We start from the raw sequence: 18,325 nt of genomic DNA, 5'->3' as shown, positions 1-18,325 counted from the left end.
AAACTTGAAAATTAATAAACTTGAAGAAAGAGAGAGTTTTTTAAACATACATTTCTGATTTTAGAATTTACATTTAAAATTATCGAAATCTTAAAAAATTTTCAAATCTGCTTCAAATTGTTATAATTTTAAAAGGAAAGGAAAAGTACCATTCTTTCTAGTCAATTCCCGGGTCAATTTCAAGGTATTTATTACAACTCTTTGAACAGTACAACTTTTGTATAAAACACTTTTTCTAAAATTTGAATTTCTCAAGTTTTATTTTTCGAGTTTTTCGGCACTTTTCTAACGTCTTGTTTATGCATGCAAAAAGCTACAGCTTATTGATATTGATTTCCTTTTTTAGTCAAAGAATGTTCTGATATCGAAGATTATCAATTCCCAGTTATCTTCAATTATTTTACAGTCCGTACTCTTAGACAGTTTTACTCTATATTCATGCTTTAAAGTCAAGAAATTAATAACCATGAAAAAATTTGGGTAGTTTGATTAAGTTTTATCAAAAAACCACAAGATATAATATGTTTTTATCAATATTTTCATTAGTTAATTAAAATTAAATTAAAGTTGTTATTTCAAAAATGGCAACATTAAAATCTAGTTTAGTGTTTATTCAGTTAATTGTGTTTTATTTCACGGTTATTTCTTGTAAGTACATGCACGAAAAAGTAATTAATACAGCCATTATACTGACGCGTAGCGTCAGTATCAACGTTATAGGAAAAGCTGTCTTTCCAGTAAGAGTTGACTTTACCTAGGTAATGTCAATTGTTGCTAGTCTTTTCAGTAAAAGTTTATTAATACCAAAAAGTGTTGAAGTTTTATCAGCATTTACTAGTCAGAATAAACTATGGCTTGATAAAGTATAATTTCACTGTCTAGATAGTAAAAGTCGACTTTTTGCAAGGAAACGCTTATAAATAAATAAATGTCTTCAAAAGTAGGCAGGCCTCTTTTCATTAAATCCCTAACTTCCCTTAATTACGTATGACGTAACTAACGAATGATTCCTCACCTGAATTAAATATACAAATACCGGGAGTCGAGCCCGAGGTTCTTGGATTCATGTCGAGCGCCGCGGCCGTTACCAACTGGACTCTAGGCAAAGCGTGTGATTTTTTCAACGCAATGAATTCTAAATTAAAAATTTGTCCATTACAATTAAAAATTTTTAATTCTATACAATTTTATAATTTTTGTAGGCATTGGTATACCAAGAAAGCCAACAAATTATTCAGGAATTGATTCTTCTGAAGAAAGTACTACTACTAGACCAGGTGTGGATGTGGATGTCGAAGAACGAATTTTACATGGAACAATTGCAAAACCAAAAAGTTATCCGTATATGGTTTCGTTGCAAGAAAAAGATGAAGGTAAAATAATTACATATTAATTACACAGTATGTGATATTATCAGCATCGGATTAACCAAGAGAATAGGAGAAGCTATAGTCCCAGACTCCACAGGCTCCCTGGATCCCATATCCTATTTGAAATGTATTGAAAATCATGTTATTTAAAATAAAATATTTTTTTTCTCACCTCCCTGCAGAAAGTGTCAATTTTCGTCCCGCTTTCTGCCTCCGTCGGGGAGAAAACGAGTATACACATCACAGGAGCAAGTAAAGAATGTCGCAGATTTCATGTTTGTCACCCACGGTTTCGACATCCTTCAATGAATTTGAGATTTGAGACATTCTTTCTTTTTCGTTCAAGCCGCAAGCTTTATCAAGGCTTAAGCCAGCGCTAAATATTGTCTCTTATTTATTTTCTCAACGATTTTATTATCCGAAAATAAAAAAAAAATTAAAAAAATAATTAAAATTTGTATTCTGTATATTGTAGATGGTTCAGCCAAATTTTGTGGAGGTGTGATTATACGACCACGATGGATATTAACCGCTGCACATTGTTATGAAGACATTGAAGGTCCAGAAAATTTTCCAAATGATTATCGAGTAAAAGCTGGTGTTATAAAAGCGTATGCAAATACACCCACAGCTCAGTTTATTCGAGTTAAAAAAATTATATTGCATCCTCGATATGATACCAAGTATGTATTTATATAATTTTTTTAAGACTCCTTTTAAACATTCATTGATGGAAAAAAATATTTATAAAGAAAAGCGGTTTTCCAGATAAGAATGGTTAAAGTTACATTTGAATTTCAAGCACTGCGATTATACCCTTTACTCTGTCGATTGGAAATTTCGATATGTTATAGGTACTCATATTTTACCTGCCGTGGTTACGAAAATCCTGTTAATTTTCACAATTTCTATTTTTGGCATCCAGGTATAGTGGAATACGAAAGAGTACCTAAAATTTAACAATGAAAATTGTGAAATTAATAGGATTTTCGAAAAATAAAAGTAACCAGGGCAGATAGAATATGATTACCAATAACATATCCAAATTTCAAATCGATAGAGTAAAGGGTATAATTACAATGCTTGAAATTCAATTGTAACTTTAACCATTCTTATCTGGAAAACCGCTTTTCTTTATAAACATTTTTTTCCGCCAACGAATGTTTTAGAGGTGTCTTAAAAAAATTATAGTAATACTTCCTAAAATGAAATCTTATTTTCTAATTTTCTTTTTTACAGTACAGCTGAAAACGATATTGCATTATTATTTTTAGATCGTTCTCTAAAGTACAATCATTACGTTAGACCCATTGCATTACCACCAAAAAATTATAATGCTAAGGGAGATGGTACCATTATTGGATGGGGTGCAATTGACCATGCTGAAGAAATTTCATCAAAAGTTTTACGTTTCGCACCTTTAAAAGTATCAGAACGCAGACGTTCGTAGTTTTTACTGACTTTTCTTTACTATTTAAGATCGAATTGTACCGTTGATAATTTGTTTCAGATTGTCGCAAATATTTCGAAACTATTACCAAGAATCAATTATGTCTTGGATATAAAGCTAAAGAAAACGCCTGTGCTGGAGATTCTGGAGGGCCTTATGTTCAAAAAATTGTGAGTTTTTTGTATTAAATAAATTTTGCTATAAAATTTTCTCAATCGAGTCGGTTCGACCGTCTAGGGGCTACAATGCCACTGAGAATCACACAGACGCACAGATAAACACTTTAAACTTATAACGCTCCTTCTTAAATTAATATAAAAGTGATGGTCAAGGACATCAGATGAGATGAAAAGGATACTTATAGAGCTATTATTTTTTGGGACAAATTTTTGGAAATATTTTAATTGAAATTGAAATATTTGAGTTGACTTTGTTCTTTTGCATTATTGTTTTGAATTACTTAATTATTTTACCATTTTACTTTTCGAAATGAATAGAGCCAGGTTTATTTGACCATTCATTTCTATAGTAATTATTTATATGTTAAAATTATATGCCATGCCTTTTCCAAACTGAATCGATTTTGAAGATCATTGCCAAGTTTTTAGTTTTTTCATATACGAACCACTAATCTCACACTTGATATAGCTCCCTGTTAAATTACCTTTTAAATGAAACCAAAAAAAAAAAAGAAATCGGTTCATCCGTTTAGGCGCTACTATGCCACAGACAGACACACACACATAGCGGTCAAACTTTTAAGTTCGGGGGTTAAAAAGAGAAAACTTAATTTTTGAAAACAACAAATCTAAAATAATAATTTTATGTTAAAGAATGGAAAACCAGCTGTAGTTGGAGTTACATCTTTTGGAACAGTTGGTTGTCATGAAAATGATCCAATTGTGTACACAAACGTTGCATCATATTTGAAATTCATTAAGGATACAATAGATGCAAATACACCTAAATATCTTATTAAACCGAAAACAATAAGTGGCAGAAATGCGAAAACTCTAAAACATCCATATTTGGCTGCAATTATGGAATTCAATGGTATTTTTTAACAGCTTCTATTTACGTTATGAACTTTCAATAATACTTAGATAATATCTATGTTTCAGATGAAGACAATATTTACGAGAAAACTTGTACGGCTGTGATTATAGAAAGTCAATTTGTATTAACAACTGCTGATTGTTTTGATAATCGTGAAAAATCGGAGAAAGATTATCTCAAAACTCTTCGAGTTAAAGTTGGAAGTCTTGACGTTGATAGTTCAGACAAAGGAGAATTGTATGAAGTACAAAATATTCGAAAACATCCTAATTATTACATAAGGCAAGTTTTCTGTTATCGATAAACTTTAAGCGTATTTTCTTCCAATCAAATGCAAAAATGACATATATTTAATTCGCATTTTCTCCCAAAGATAACGTTTTTCGAAAAAAATGCTTTAAACCTTTTTGACCCATAAGACATATTAAAGTTTCGAAAGGAATAAGCCAAAATTTTCGAAATTTTTTATTTCATTTTCTTTTTTTGGCGAAGTAAAGGATACATTTTTGTGAGTCCCGTATACCCATTATTCTACTCGATTTTGCTTTTTCATGAACACGAAGTCAACTTTTGGGTCCCTGCATCAAACTGTTGTTTCTACCACGAATGTTTCTAAGTGTTTCAAACTTTAGACGTAGTTTACAGAGTATAAAAATGATAAATTATATTTTTTTCTTTAGTGACAGTTCTATGAAAGATAATATTGCTGTATTGAAACTAAAAAAACCATTAAAATTATCGGAAAATGTTGCCAAAGCCTTATTTCCACCAAGTTATTTTGATTTGAAAAGTATTCAAGGTGAAATTATTGGTTGGGATATAAATAATTTAACACAATCCCATAATTTGGTTATTTCGAATGTAAGAAATGGAAATGCTACAGGTAAGTTTTAATCTTATATCATCCTAATCGCCTATTGCTTAATTTCTTTTACTGTACATTTTTCCCGTTGCCTATTAAGGGGCGTTTCAAATATTTCAGTTTCGTTCTGAGCGCTCTGCTTATTTTGATTTATTTATTCATTTTCTTCAGTTTAATTGCCCAATACTAACTTACTGTACTAGATTGAAAACTGGGAGAAACTCGTATTCGGGAGCATTAAAGATAATTTAATTTTTTCAGCGTGTAAACAACTGTATCCAGATGCAAGCGATTCGGAGATTTGTGTAGAATGTACAAATAATGTCTGTAACCAAGAGGCTGGAAGTCCATTAATTTTCAAAACGGTAAGTTTGGATTTTTCATTGCAGATCCAACTCGATTTTTACACTGAAAATACATTACAAATTCTTTAAAAAAAATTTTAAACAAAATTTGCAACTTCTGAATTTTGTGTTGATATTTAAACATATTTTAAGATTTTACTTATTTTCCCGAGTCATTAATTTTCACATAGTAAAACGAACTTGGAACAGTGGAAGCAAGTGTCTGTGATGTAGATTGTAATGAAACGTCCATAGAATAAATTAAGAATCTAAACTTGAAGTATAAATATAAAAATGTTAAAAAATGAAACCAATTTAAAAGTATCGAAATAATTTTTACACTAATATTTTAGCTGATCTTTCTACTACCAAATATCGATATTCAAACCAATATTTTAGATAACCGCTGTTTATTCTTCAAACAAAATTTTATTTATAATTTTAATTGTTTTTGTTTTCAGAAAAATGGAAACTTTGTAATTGGATTAAATTCAATTTTCAGTAAAAATTGTGAAAATAATCAACCATTTTTGGTTGCAAATATTTTGCATTACAATAAGTTTATTGATGATGTATTTAATGATACAATTCAGCGATACTATTATTAAATTATAACTAACTTAAATTTTAATTAATTTGTTAAGTTCATGGTATAATAAACGAACCTTTTTCCTTCGAAAAAATCGTTGGCTGGATGTTTTGATTTGCAAAATTTTTTGCCATGGCTCCAGAAAATTATCCAAAAAAATGTCTATATGGTTTAAAGTGGAATTTTTTAGTTTTAAACCCCACGATAACTTAAATCAGATAACTTTAAAAAGATTTCAAAAAGGTCAAAATGCTAAAGTTCCCCGAAATTTAAGATATATTTACTAATAAACTCCGTCGTTATGTACCTCCCCTTCCCTTTCGGGGGTCTGAAAGACTCTGAAAATTAAATAGACCATTTTCTTGGAAGCTAAGACTTTTATTGACGTAAAAGGGTGTTTTTGGGGTCGCTTATCTCGTCGTTTGTTCATAAATCTATATACAATTTATAGTAAAAATGTATAAATTAATTAATTTATTTACTTATTTAGTATAAATTGAAATTCAATACGCGTGTATGTTGATTTATTTTGAACAATACCCACATATGTACGGGAAAGTTGTCTAGATAAATTCACTTTAATTTTTTAGGTTATCGATCGTTCATGTGAAAATTGTCTGGGTATATTATATTTTCTTAAGCGCAATGAACTGTTTTTCTGGTAATAAAATATTAATTAAGGAAAATATTTTTGAAAAATTTTTGAATTTGTTAATGTTAGTGAAACAGAAACAAGGAACTATCTATCATAGGCAGTGTTGTGAATAGATATTTTGAAACATCAGACCGAGTTTTGTCTTATAATTTTCGAGGCATCAGGCTTCATAACTTGAATTAAAAATAAGATAAGCTCAAATAATTTTGATTTTCGTATTTTTTTGAGTCAAAATTATTTTAAATAATGATTATCATGAGAACTGAAATTAAAAGAAAATTTTGTTTTGTGCATTTTTTCCAAGAGTCACCGCTTAAGAAGTGGAGATTTTCCGAAAACTCCAGGAGACGACTGTGGTTCCCAGTGTAAACGGTATCTCAGGCTATACCGTTTACACTGGGCACCGGATTCCTTGGGCCACTATTAACCGAATTGTGAATTTAGTATAATTACGGATAATTTAAAATGAAATTATAAAATGCATATTATTTGTGTAAATTGCATATTTTTAATTTCTTATAAATCAATTTAGGTCATTTCCTGACGCTCTAAGGAATCGAATGTAGAAAACCACATTCAAATCCATCTTACTGTTCGAACTTTGAGTGCTTCGTTTCTTCGACTAATGTTTGAATTTCCTAAAACTAAAATTATGGACATAAGTCAAATGCCGACCTTGATAACATTCCCATAAATACAAACATCGTATCGCGATAGTCGATAGTTCGATACATAATAATATATATTTATAATGGTCTGATACAATATAGATATACTTAGACTTACAATCAATGCTCCTTGATGTCTGCAAATGTATAATATGTTCTATTCCGGGTATATATGTATGTATATGTTTTCTAAGAAGGGTATAGCATTCCGGATATGATCCTCCGGATTTGTGAGATGTTTGAATTATACACTGGTTGTGTTTGTAGCTGACGCATTTCCGGTTAATGTCTCTTTCTTCGTTCGTTCGTTCGTTCGTTCAAACAAACAAGTGATGCACATCCGGTTCTTTTTTTTTGTATAAAAATTGTATAAAAATACAATTTATTATCTTAATCGTTGATTGATTTTTGTGTTTGTGTATATATTTGACTGGGGTCAATTTGATTAAAAGTTTCAATTGAATTGGCAAAATAATTGTACATTATTTCTGTAGTTAATCCTATTGTTGTAAAGGACCCTGGTCCCCGGCTGAAACATATATGCAAAGAATCCAACGCAAACAGGCGGCTTTTATTCTATCGATTGTAGAAAAATTATAGTTCTTGAATTTTATAATTGGATTGATTGATTTTCTTCCGACTCCTGACTTTCTTTCTCTACCAGCCACAAAGTCTAAAGGTAATTAATTTTACTCCGCCGATAACAATGTAGGGTCACTTCACCTACGTTTGGCTATGGCGTACACAAAAGTAGGAAAGGATGTGAGCACAAAAATATAGATATCCTTTCTCTACCTTTCTCTCTTATGATAAATGATAGATAATAGCTCTTTAATCCCAGTTATCGTAGCTCAAAGTTATACTTCTATTGTGTGTTGTAGTTATAAAAAAATAATTGATACTTTAACCGAAATTATTATCTCAATCCGCATTAAACCACAGTTAATTTCAGAAAAATTTTTTATTTTTAAGAATTTACTTTAAGTAAATATATAAAAACGAACCACTATTTCTTCTGGTCATCGAATCACGCGTGCACTGAGGGAATTTCACTAATTTTTTGTTGTTGTGTTAATTATTGTCAGGAGAAGGTTTGTTCGAAAGAAAAAATTAAGAAAGTTGAGCGGAACATCAAAATATTAAATACAATAAATGGTGGAAACGCATATAAATTAATGCATTATATTACCTTACTATATACTTATGTATTTATTTGCGCTCCCAACATTTTTATCTTGAATTATGAAAAGGTATTATAATAGTATTGAGGTATTATTTTTTATTATTCAGATATCGTGAATAGGGATTTATTAGAGCTATATATTATTGAACCTCTGTTTCTAACTATTTACCTTTGATTCAATTACCTGTCTTAATTCTTAAGAAGACCCTTAGCTAATTTTCGGCTGTCATTCTTGGAGTTATGGTACATAAATCTTCTTTACCCTTTTTGAGATTGATTTTCAAAATCAAAGTAACTTATGTTCACTCAATGAGATCAAGATATTCCGAAAACATATTTCATCAGATTCGGTTTCACTGTTTTCGTGAAATTAGGCAAATCAATGTTAAAGAATTAACAAGAAATAAATAAAAATTTAAAATTAACGCTGCCTTTTTTAACCAGGCACCCCGTATAAAGTTTTCTTACTTCAGGATTTTTATTCTATCACCAAAATATTTCGTACAATTAATTTCGATAAACACTAGATAAAAAACTTTTTATTCTAAGCAATCATTTTAAAACATAAAACTTTATATCATAAATACGTCTACTTATAAATATTATAGTTTTTATTTATGAGATTATTATTAAAGTAAAAGTTTTGTGATACAGGAATCTAGCATAAAGCGTCTCCTCTTGGTCTTGTAAGCACTAAACAGTACAAGTAAAGTTAAAGCACCCTTCTCTTAAAGCACAGAATAAACATATAGGGGAAAGTCGGTTGTATTGTACCAATTCTACTTCCAATTTGTGCCGCTCTAAATTTTTTGCAGTTATCTTTTACATGTAAGAAAGCTCACATAGATTCATTATGCGCAAGACTAAATAAAGTTTGTTTTCAGATTAGAGTAATGAAAATATGAATTGATATAAATTCTTTATTTTGCTTATTTACTATTGAAACTTTTACCCGTTCAAGTTCGATTGGAATAATTATATGGGATTCCAATAACTACGCCAAAAAAGTTCTTTCTAGTACCTACAAAAGAAGCTTATTAGAATTGTATTTGGTCTAAAAACACCGACGGTAGTAGAAACATTTTCAAAGATAGAGAATAGATTTATGTATATTTATTTTATATGGACTCTTTTGGAAGAATTTTTATTATTTATATATTTGACTTCTCAGTTGAATTGATAATAAATATAGTACATTGAAATTTCAATTAAATTGATTTCATTTTATACCATCCATGTATACAGGTAAACTAAATTTAGCCCCAAGTTTGTAAAGCTTAAAAATATTAATAATGCCATCAAAACTTTGGTATAGGTGTTCAAAAAATCATCTAATTAGTTCAGTTTCGGTTGTTTATCTATCAACACGATAACACAAAAACGAAAAGAGATATCAAGCTGAAATTCGTATAGCGCAACAAAGCCAAACATGGCTGCATTTTATGACATGTTCTGTACAATGGGTACAGTGTTGATATTGTTTAAAAAATGAATAAATTAAATTGAAGTGAATTGGAAGGAAATGCCATTTTTAAATTTTGGACTGTCAGAGCCGACCATTGTATTTAGAGTTGTCAGTGTAAAAACAAAATATTTAAGGGAAATCTAGAAGTGGTCTGATTTAAATAGCGATACGATATAGTCAACTCTCCCTTAATAATATGTACTTCGTATTTTCGTTGTATAATAATAAATAAATGTCTATAAATAAAAATGCAAAAGGGGACATATTTATTATAATTTATGTATTTCAATTCAATCATACTAGATATGAGATCTTAATGTTTATTGTATTTTTATTTAGAACTTTTATTATTTTGTGTGTATGTGATTAAATTTTATTTCTAGTTTGTGACTGTGACTTGCGAGTGAGACAATCCAAAAATTATATTTTATTATATTTTTGGTTGTTATCATCTTATTATTCGTCAACGTATGATATCAGAAATAATAAAATATTTTTAAAGATAAATTCATATACCAATATTAAAAAGATATATAAAACGTAAATTATATACCTTTATTATATATTAAACTAGCTGACAGAATATAACATATACATATAATAGTAGAATTGGTCGTCCTAAACTTTCACTAAATGCAATAAAGTTCAATTTTTTATTTTAGTTTATAAAGAACGATTCATAAAGAACTATTAATTATTTATAATTACGTAGAAATTTATATTTAAAGCTCAAAATAAGAAAAAATTTTGTACAAGAATATGCCCGAAAATTCAAATATTGACTGTAATATAGGAAATATCGATGACTTTTTTTTATCCTTTAAGGGGCTAGGTATAGCCAGAATTTTCATTTTTCTTAAAGTACAATATCTTATATATATGTTCTGAAAATTAGTAGTAAATCCGACAAATACTTTTCAAGTAATTCGATAGTTAGCAAAGGGTTCTCGGGGGCTCTGGAACGTTCGAGTGCAGGTAGCTAGCAGCAACTGCAATCGACAGCTTTTTGAAAATATGAAAAACTAGTGCTGATCGAAGAATTTTTTTTATAATTATTTTAACTAAGAGAAGAAGATAACTTTTTCAAAAAGAAAGTTGACAAAAACCAGTCCCCTATCCCTATTTCCGTCATCACTGAAATCTCAGACAATAGTATTTTTGTGAGTTTCGTAACCCCAGGATTTCAAGGGTTGAGAAGTAGAAAAGTAGAAAGTTCTAGAGTAGAAAGAACTAAGCATGGAAATTAAAAATAGCTACGTAAATGCAAAACGATTACATTAGTTTTATTGATAATCGGAAAAAATAGACGAAAAAACAGGACGAAAATTTTATTACATTAAAAAATGGGATATTATTACAGAAATTTTTGTCGATCCATTTTTTCTGGGTCTATTTTTTCTGGTCTATTTTTTCCTAAATCTGTTTTATTTGCTCGTAAAGAAACAGATAATACAATGTTTTTTAAGTCATCTGCCTTCGTACTATCACCAGAAAGATTGTAGGAAACACACTACAACAACGTAATTGTTGCATAAAATTTAAAGGATTACAGGATATAATCATTTTTTATAGAACACACAAATAAAATGAAAAGTCATCATGACCTTGGACAAAAATAATCAAACAGTAAATAAAAAAAAAATACTAAAGGAAAATTATCTTAATAGAAATATAATAAGACGCATCTTGAAATGAAAAATATGATGATAAATGAAGGATATTTTTGAATAGGAGATAATTTAAATTTTAACTCAACAAAAAACATCTTACCAAATTTTTACCTCTATATAATACATAGAAAGATAGAAGTATTGTGTTCTATCAAAAATTTGATGATGAAAAAGCTTTGGTATTTTATTTGCTGGGCCTACATATGCGGGATCTACATATTTATATACCTCCTTTTATTACCTCCCTGCAAAACGTCGGATTAACTCGAAATTTGGCATACTTATCAAGGACCGATGACAATAGAATAATTTAAAAAGTTTATTTGATTATCCTGATCAAGATTTTCAAGATTAACGATTTCCATATCTAAAATATATACATTTATTTGCGCTCCCACCAAATTTATACTGAACTTTTGATAAATTAATAATAGTCTAAAAAATTAAAAAACACGATATAAATAATAGTTTAAAAAAATGAAAGACACGCTTTTGTATCTAGCTGAAGACTAGACACGCTTAAGAGAGTTAATATGACAAAGTGTGACTTTTAGCTGAGGGAAAAAGTACAATTTAAGGTGTCTAACAAATTTCCCCCTTTGGACCTTTTTCTGTATTTTGGTCATTCCAAACCTGGGTTTCTTAACTAAAATATCTTTGATAAGTGCGTAAATCTTTTATACAGAGGTTATAACGTGGTGTTCAACACCAGATAAAAAACAAGAGGAATAAAAAAATAAGCATATTGATCGTTTTATGATCCACATTACTGTGCACGAATACAACCATTAGTAATGTTATTAATAATTACTTTATTCTGATCCTGTCATAAGTTTTAAGATATGATAAATTTATTTATTGTGTTAATCCTGGAGCAAAAGAATAATATATTATTTCAAAGACAACATTCAGCTCACTACATAGTTAACACAATACAAACGATTTAATGTTACTGCATTTCATTTTATATGGTTGGTCTTTCTTGGTCTCTTCAATCGAAATTATTATCCATGGACATATAAAATTTGTATAAGATGAGGATTATACAAATACACATATAAACGATTTTTAAAGCGATTCTAGGGATCAATGATCAAAAAAGCATTTTTAATTATAAGATTTTCTCTAAATTTTGTGTATAAAATAAAAATAGCACTTAAAATTATTGTTATAGCCCAAGTAGAAAAATATATGAACTCAAGGTATACTAATTTTAATCCCAAGTTTGTAAAGCTTAGAAATATTGATGGTACCAACAAAATTTTGGAATAGGTGTTCATAAAATCAACTAAATAGTCCGTTTCCGTCTGTATGTCTGTTCGTGATCACGATAACTCAAAAGTGAAAAAATACATCAAGCTGAAGTTTTTATAGCGTGATCAAAACGTAAAATGTGAATTTGAGTTCGTAAATGAGCAACGTAGGTCAATTAGATCTTAGGTCCGTAGAACCCATCTTGTAAATTGCTAGAGATAGAATAAAAGTTTAAATGTTAATTAAAAAAATGTTCCTTATAAAAAATGTTCCTTTCGACTAGTGCTCATGTGAAACATTCTCGAAAAACGAAAAAAAAATTCTACAAAATACTTTTTGGTAAGTAATAGTCTTGGTAAAGGATCTAAGAGACCTTAATTTCCCCTTTGAATTCTAAAAAGGATGGCTGCTATCCTACATTTGTTAAGAACAATATTTCTAACAACAAAATTTTTCCTTTAAAATATTTGATAAGATATAGTTTCAAAAATGAAAGTTTGGTGGTGGAAATGGTTATTCTATAGGTTTTACGACTAGAATTTCTTACATACATATTTTAAATCTGAGAGTGACTATCTGGAATAAAAAACTAAAAACAAAACTTTCAATTTATATTCTTTAATGTATCATTTTTGAAACCAATCATGTAACTTTTTAAAAATTTATAATTTGATAAAAAGTTTCATAATCAAAAATTGTTAAAAATATGGTTCTCATCAATTTTTCACATGGCGATATTTAAAAAAATAATTGACTACATTTCAAAAATTCAAGGCGACGACCATCTTTTTTTCTGGAGGCATACCTTCCGTTAAAATTCGATTTAACAGCGTCTTTTTTCAACGATTTTGAGAATGCATATTGATTTAAAGATGATTCTACGAAAACGTGATTTGGTGAGAATTTCATTAAATATATTGTAACTCTATGAAATTATTATAAAAAGATGTAACTTTTCAAGAGAAGAGGAATTTCTTCGATATATTATATAATATTATAAAGTGGAAGAGGGCGAAACACATACGAAAACAATTCCACATGAATGATTTCCATTTGTACAAATCATTTGTCTACATATATCTCTGTTGTTTCCGTTTCCAAAATAATTTTGACAAGTTTTAAAATTTTTTAAATAATAATAAAATAAATTGTTCAAAAATGGAAATTTATATTTATTATTACTATTTTATTTTTATTTATTTTTTAAGATGTATAAAATCAAAAAGTCAATCATTTTCCGACACTTGAATTCACTTTAACAGGTATTAAAAGTGTATATAAAATATTAATACATTTTCATTTTTCCTCATATTCGAGTTCCTACATTTTCGTCAATATTTCATGGTTTAAGAATCCCTAATCAAATTTTTCTGTTTTAGAAGTTAAAAACAATCGTTCTGAAAAAGATAGATTTGTAGTTTTCTAAAAAGCTTTATATTTCGAGGTCTTTTATAGATTCATTATCCAGTTTTTGAAATGAAAATCCTAAAAAACAAATAATGTTTATTATATAAAGACAATGTATGTAATTATATATGAAACTTAATAGATTTTTTGTTCGAGTAGAATCTTGCAACACAATTTCGAAGCAGATATCTTTAACCGATTGAGCCGAAACTTTATATACACGTTTAGTTTGAATGACACTATATTTTTATGGCAAGCATGACCTGATTTCCCATCGCTTCCACCATATTTTATATACATATCTTCTTTAGTTTTTTAATAAAAAATACTGATTAAAAGACAATCTTTTATTGTACTAAAAAGTAGAAGGTAATTTTGTAGGAGTCACTCATACATGACTATTCGTAAAAGCTTAAGCAGTACAATATAAAATCTGTTCACTTCAAGTTTTTACGAACAGTTATGTTTGAGTGAAGGCTGAAAAATTTTCTACTTCTTAGTGCAATAAAAGCTTGTCCTATAATAAGTATTTTTTATTTAAATTTTTATTTCAATCTTATTATAATAGTTTTTGAGATTTAATTTTTCATTTTTCTTGTTTCCTTTCAAAGGATTTTAAAAATAAAACGTTGCATTGAAAACAATCGAAATATTTAAGATTCAGTGAAAATCAAAAATGTTGCATGAGTTTCGCTTGAAGGTCAAAACCCTGGCTAGCATTATGAAGCCAAAAGATCAATACTAAATATGCAAGACCAAGGTCTATAAGTCTTGGTATTGGTCTGGTCCATCACTTATTCATCTTTTGTTCACATTTATTTTGAGATACCCTTAACAGGATTGCGCATATACTGATTTCCATTTTCTCGGAATAGTTTATTATTATTATCAAAAATACAATTGTCAATTGTCATTATTTACTAAAAATGTGATTCCGTATAAAAATAAGATACATAAGAATGTAAACCACTTAAATGTTTTAATGTTTTTCTAACAAATATTATATTTACAATTGCTTCAAATTCACCCTCAATTTATACACATATACAGCACAATCAAACTATATTTATATAAAATAATTTTTATTGTTATAACTAACAATAATAATAGTATAAGAGAAATTTTAGTAATATAATATTTTCACAATCGCTAAAATAATTTTATCATTTCCCGTATACGGAGACATTTTTCTAGTATCATTTTTTTGAATTAGTATAATTATAGTTGAAAATAAAATGCCTAATAATACCCTTACATAGTAGACTCTTTAGTTGCACCAGAGTTGTTTTAGTCAAAATATGATTCGAAAGCGAAGAAATTAAAAAAATCTCTATAGTCTATATTTTTCCTTCATTGGAAGCGTCTTTTTATTGGAATCTTTTTATTAAAAAACGGGGTAATTTTTTTTCTCATGTTTCTGAATACTCTGCTATATTATGCATGTATTATACATAAAAATCTTCCTCTTGCATCACTTTATCTATTAGAAAAATCCACATCAAAATCAGTCGTGTAGTTTTAAGGATCTAAGCATACATAGGAATTAAGAACAGACTGACGGAAGCGACTTTGTTTTATACTATGTATTGCTTCTATATTCTATATAAAACTTGAAAAAAGTTCTACGTGTAATCACAGCATTAAAGTATTTAATCTATATGTCAAATAAAGATAGTATAATTATCCTTTTAAGCTATTTATCCTTTCTGATCAAATATTTATTATAGAATTATGAGAATACACACACTTTTTCTTACATCCCGTTTAGTGTTTTTCACTTTGTGCATTTGATTTACTAAGAATGATAATTTAATATTTACGTTTACAATCGGATGAAGTCAGTGCTATGAAAAATAATGAATGAAGTCAGTGCTATGTATCCCAAATGCTTTTAGCAAAAATAATTTATAATCGTCAATATGAAAAAACTACAGTGATGGGAAAATATTTTAAAATGTTACAAATTTGCATGAGCTCAGCAAAAATTTGCGTAAACAAGCCCATTTGTAAAAATCGCGTCAATTTGTATGTATCTATGTATCTACGTAAAGGAATCTTTGAAAGATTTGTTACGTAGAAACGGAATCCCACTTCAAAACGTCTGATTGATTAGAAACTTCGTACACTTATCAAGAATCGATGATAATACAATAATTTAATAAGTTTGCCCGATTATCCTAGTCAGGATCTTCAGAATTAACGAATAACTAAAAAATATTTGATGGTGGAAGCGCTATTATTTATTTTAATAGCTTCTTTAAAATTTTGTTTATTGTTGATATATATTTGTAATTCGAAAATTCAAAATATCTATTTAGCCCTTGAATTGCATTTACAATAATTATTTTATAACCCAGAGAATATTACATAACAAAACTATATTATACAAACTATATAATATAGTAATAAAGCTCTCCCTCAGTACAAAGTACAATCGTATAATCGTATAGTCATAATTTTTCGACAATCATCGTAAAAGTATAAAGCTGAAAAAAAGCTTGTTGAAGTTATTTATGATTGTAAAATTTTAAATGAATTTGGATATCAGAGTCTATATAAAGGGTACATAAATGTAGGTTTTCGACACTTTGGACAGATTTTTATCCCAATAGAATAAGCTCATGTTGGCCGAGTAGACTGGAGCCTATGGCGGCAAATTTTAGGGGGCGGCCAATGTGATTCATACATTTTTTTTTTGCCTCTTATTAAAAAGCCTTAAAATCTTTGATGTTCAATTTCTGCTTCCTTTTTTTGGTATTCCGTGAAAAGAGTAGCGCTGTAACTGTATCTGTAAGAGTAGCTGATATTTTCATTCTCTCAAACACATCTACCATTTTTGTTTCGAGACGAAACGTAATGTTATAGCCTGGGTGAGGAAAAAAAAGTATACTTTCAAATTTTTCGCTAATAGTTAATAATAGCTCTTTTTAACATCCTGTAAATATGGCAATAGAAGTTGCATATATGAATCGTTTTATATACATATACAATACATATCTTTGGCTTCGGTGATGATGTTTAACGGGACGCGAACTGATTTTTTTCCTATTTTACAATTCACAATTACATCAGTATTGCCAACCAACAAAATCATAATAAAAAGTTTAAAAACAAACTTATTGTAGCGTGAACAATAAAAAAAAATCGAATATGCATGTTGTATTTGATTCCGTACTTTTAAAAAATATTGGTTTCGTTGTAAATAAGCATCTTTAACTCAAATGTTGAGCAAATTTTATAATTTTAATAATAAAATATTCAAGTCTTTTAGTAGCATGAACGTAAGCAGAACGCATTAAAGACAACCTTGCATTGTTTTCTGATGCTAGGCGTATTCTCAGATAAGCACTAACTACTTGGGTACCTTTTGAGGGAAAATGTTGAAATTTCTCGTATCTGCTGGCAACCAATTTCTCGTCATTTAAATGACATATATCGTTCACTAAATCTGCTGTTATGAGCGAATCCAAGACATTCAATACCATAAGCTCTTTTAACTATTTGTTTGTTTTCCTCCAAAAAATAAAAGTGGTACTATTATGCTCAACAAATTTTAAAACAAGTTTAAATCGAGATAGACCATAAATTAAAAGATTTATAACTACAAATAATTTGTACCATGTTTTTAATCTACGGATCAGTTCAGATTATAAACTTATGATAAAAATTATAATAATAAAACCCATAAATATTCACATTCAAACGCACTTAAAGAAAATTTATGTGTGTCGTATCAACTCATCGTTCGAAATCAATATTTACGTATAAGTACATATCTGTAATAGCTTAAAAGTTTCTTGAATTTCCCGTGAGTCATATTTTTATAAAAACATCTTTAGTATTTATTAGTACTTTTAAATAAATTTAACTTGAAAATGTTCTTCAAATTCTACAACTTATAACAATATTTTCACTTCCTTTTGTAAAGCAAAAAACAAAAAGTTTGCCATGTTAAATATCGATATTGTTCTAATAGTAAAGATTGTACAAGAGAAATTTACAAAAATTAAAAAACCCCCCGACAAATTTTCCGGGTACAGAACTCTGAACTCGCTCTTGAAACATAGCTAAGAACACCCCCTTTTTAGGACGGGGGTTAAAAACTAAGCTGTTAGTTAAAATTATCATATCCAATATGGAATTTTACTTTTTGGATTTGCTGTTTTTATGAAATTTTCATGAAGATTCTCGGTTTGTCTTTACAAGATTTCAACTTTTATAGAACATGTACTCTCATCGGCCAGTGCCTGTGACAAAACAAACTTGTATGGACTGCTAGTTGCCGTCTTTTCATACTTGTGTTTCCAACATCGATACTGCTAATATAAGCTCCTCAAAGTACAAAATAAATT

General features: G+C 28.6%; 1 protein-coding gene across 1 annotated transcript; it reads left to right on the top strand.

The window, feature by feature from the left end:
- The first annotated feature begins 542 nt into the window (after positions 1–542).
- LOC123299972 (transmembrane protease serine 9) lies at positions 543–5,713 on the top strand. The gene is made up of 10 exons (XM_044882411.1): positions 543–648; positions 1,203–1,373; positions 1,846–2,053; positions 2,610–2,812; positions 2,881–2,990; positions 3,654–3,873; positions 3,942–4,158; positions 4,557–4,759; positions 5,000–5,103; positions 5,544–5,713. The coding sequence occupies exons 1-10, from the start codon at positions 582–584 to the stop codon at positions 5,688–5,690; spliced, it is 1,650 nt and encodes a 549-aa protein (XP_044738346.1). The 5' UTR covers positions 543–581; the 3' UTR covers positions 5,691–5,713.
- Positions 5,714–18,325: the final 12,612 nt, after the last annotated feature.

The sequence above is a fragment of the Chrysoperla carnea genome, chromosome 5 (assembly GCF_905475395.1).
Source record: "Chrysoperla carnea chromosome 5, inChrCarn1.1, whole genome shotgun sequence".
NCBI classification, from domain to species: domain Eukaryota; kingdom Metazoa; phylum Arthropoda; class Insecta; order Neuroptera; family Chrysopidae; genus Chrysoperla; species Chrysoperla carnea.
Note: the sequence above shows the minus strand (reverse complement) of the source record. Positions and strands in the feature narration are given on the sequence as shown.